General features: G+C 44.5%; 1 protein-coding gene across 1 annotated transcript; it reads left to right on the top strand.

Annotated features, from left to right (window-relative positions):
* LOC102895010 (olfactory receptor 52D1) lies at nucleotides 1-945 on the top strand. The gene has a single exon (XM_015592349.1). The coding sequence runs from the start codon at nucleotides 1-3 to the stop codon at nucleotides 943-945; it is 945 nt and encodes a 314-aa protein (XP_015447835.1).
* The last annotated feature ends 616 nt before the right edge of the window (nucleotides 946-1,561 follow it).

Below are 1,561 nucleotides of genomic sequence, written 5' to 3'. Positions count from 1 at the left end.
ATGTCAGCTTCCAACATCAGTGATGACAGTCTCCCTGCCACTCTCTTCCTGATGGGAATCCCAGGACTGGAGTGGGCCCACATCTGGATTTCTGTCCCCTTTTGTGCCATGTATCTAGTAGCACTGGCTGGGAATGCTGCCCTCATCCTGGTCATCTCCATGGACAATGCACTGCATGCACCCATGTATCTCTTCCTTTGCCTTCTCTCACTCACCGACCTAGCTCTCAGCTCAACCACTGTGCCCAAAATGCTGGCCATTTTGTGGCTCCATGCTGGTGAGATTTCCTTTGGTGGATGTCTAGCGCAGATGTTTTGTGTCCATTCTATCTATGCTCTGGAGTCATCGGTTCTCCTCGCCATGGCCTTTGATCGATATGTGGCTATCTGCAACCCATTGAGATACACAGTCATCCTCAACCATACCGTCATAAGCAGAATTGGCCTTGCTGGATTACTCCGTAGTGTGGCCATTGTCTCCCCTTTCATCTTCCTGTTGAGGCGACTGCCCTACTGTCAGCACCACATCATGGCACATACTTACTGCGAGCATATGGGCATTGCTCGACTGGCCTGTGCCACCATCACTGTCAATATCATCTATGGGCTAACTGTGGCCCTGCTGGCCATGGGTCTGGATTCTATTCTCATTACTATTTCCTATGGCTTTATCCTCCGTGCTGTCTTTCGTCTTCCATCCCGTGATGCCCAGCACAAGGCTCTGAGTACCTGTGGCTCCCATCTTGGGGTCATCCTGGTCTTTTACATTCCTGCCTTCTTCTCCTTTCTCACCCACCGTTTTGGCCAACACCGAGTCCCCAAGCATGTGCACATCTTTCTGGCTAACCTCTGTGTGCTGGTGCCTCCTGTGCTCAACCCAATCATCTACGGGGCTAGGACTGAGGAGATTCGAAATCGACTTCTAAGACTGCTTCACTTGAGGTAAATTTCAATATGAGTTCTGAGCAAAGGTTGGAAATGAGAAAAATAAATGTGTATGGTAGCTGTCTAGATGCATTTACATGGATGAAGACCTATGATATGACAGGAATGTATTTACATGGAAGGAAGCTCTGGAAAGACAAGGAAAGGACAGATGAATTGGAGATATCAATAATCACATTGAAATATCTTATTCCTGAGGCTCCTTGAGCAACTCTGAATAGCCCAAAAAGGTAATATTTTTAATTTTGTCTCAAAATTATCTATGATTTCTGAAGGACTAATTCAGTTCTTGTTCTTGAAAGGAGTCTGGGTTTCATGGCGGGGATATTCTACTGTGAGTCTAAGTAGGAAAGAGAAAGAACATGAAGTAGATGGAATCTGAGTTCCAATACTTTGACTAGTGATTAAGCACACAGGTTCCAAAGTCAGAGTGCCTGGATTTGAATCTTGGTTTCTCCATTTACTAGTTTTGTGGCCTTGAACAGTTTGGCAAACTGTTAAATGGAGGATAATGATAAAATCTAACTCTTAATGTTGTGGTGAAGAAATACATTCATAAATATAAAAACTTAAGATAGTGCCTAACATATAACATGCTCAATGAATAAATATGAGAA

Source organism: Pteropus alecto, unplaced genomic scaffold (assembly GCF_000325575.1).
Source record: "Pteropus alecto unplaced genomic scaffold, ASM32557v1 scaffold395, whole genome shotgun sequence".
Classification (NCBI taxonomy): domain Eukaryota; kingdom Metazoa; phylum Chordata; class Mammalia; order Chiroptera; family Pteropodidae; genus Pteropus; species Pteropus alecto.
The sequence above is the reverse complement of the archived record's forward strand: the minus strand, read 5'-3'. Positions and strand labels throughout refer to the sequence as shown.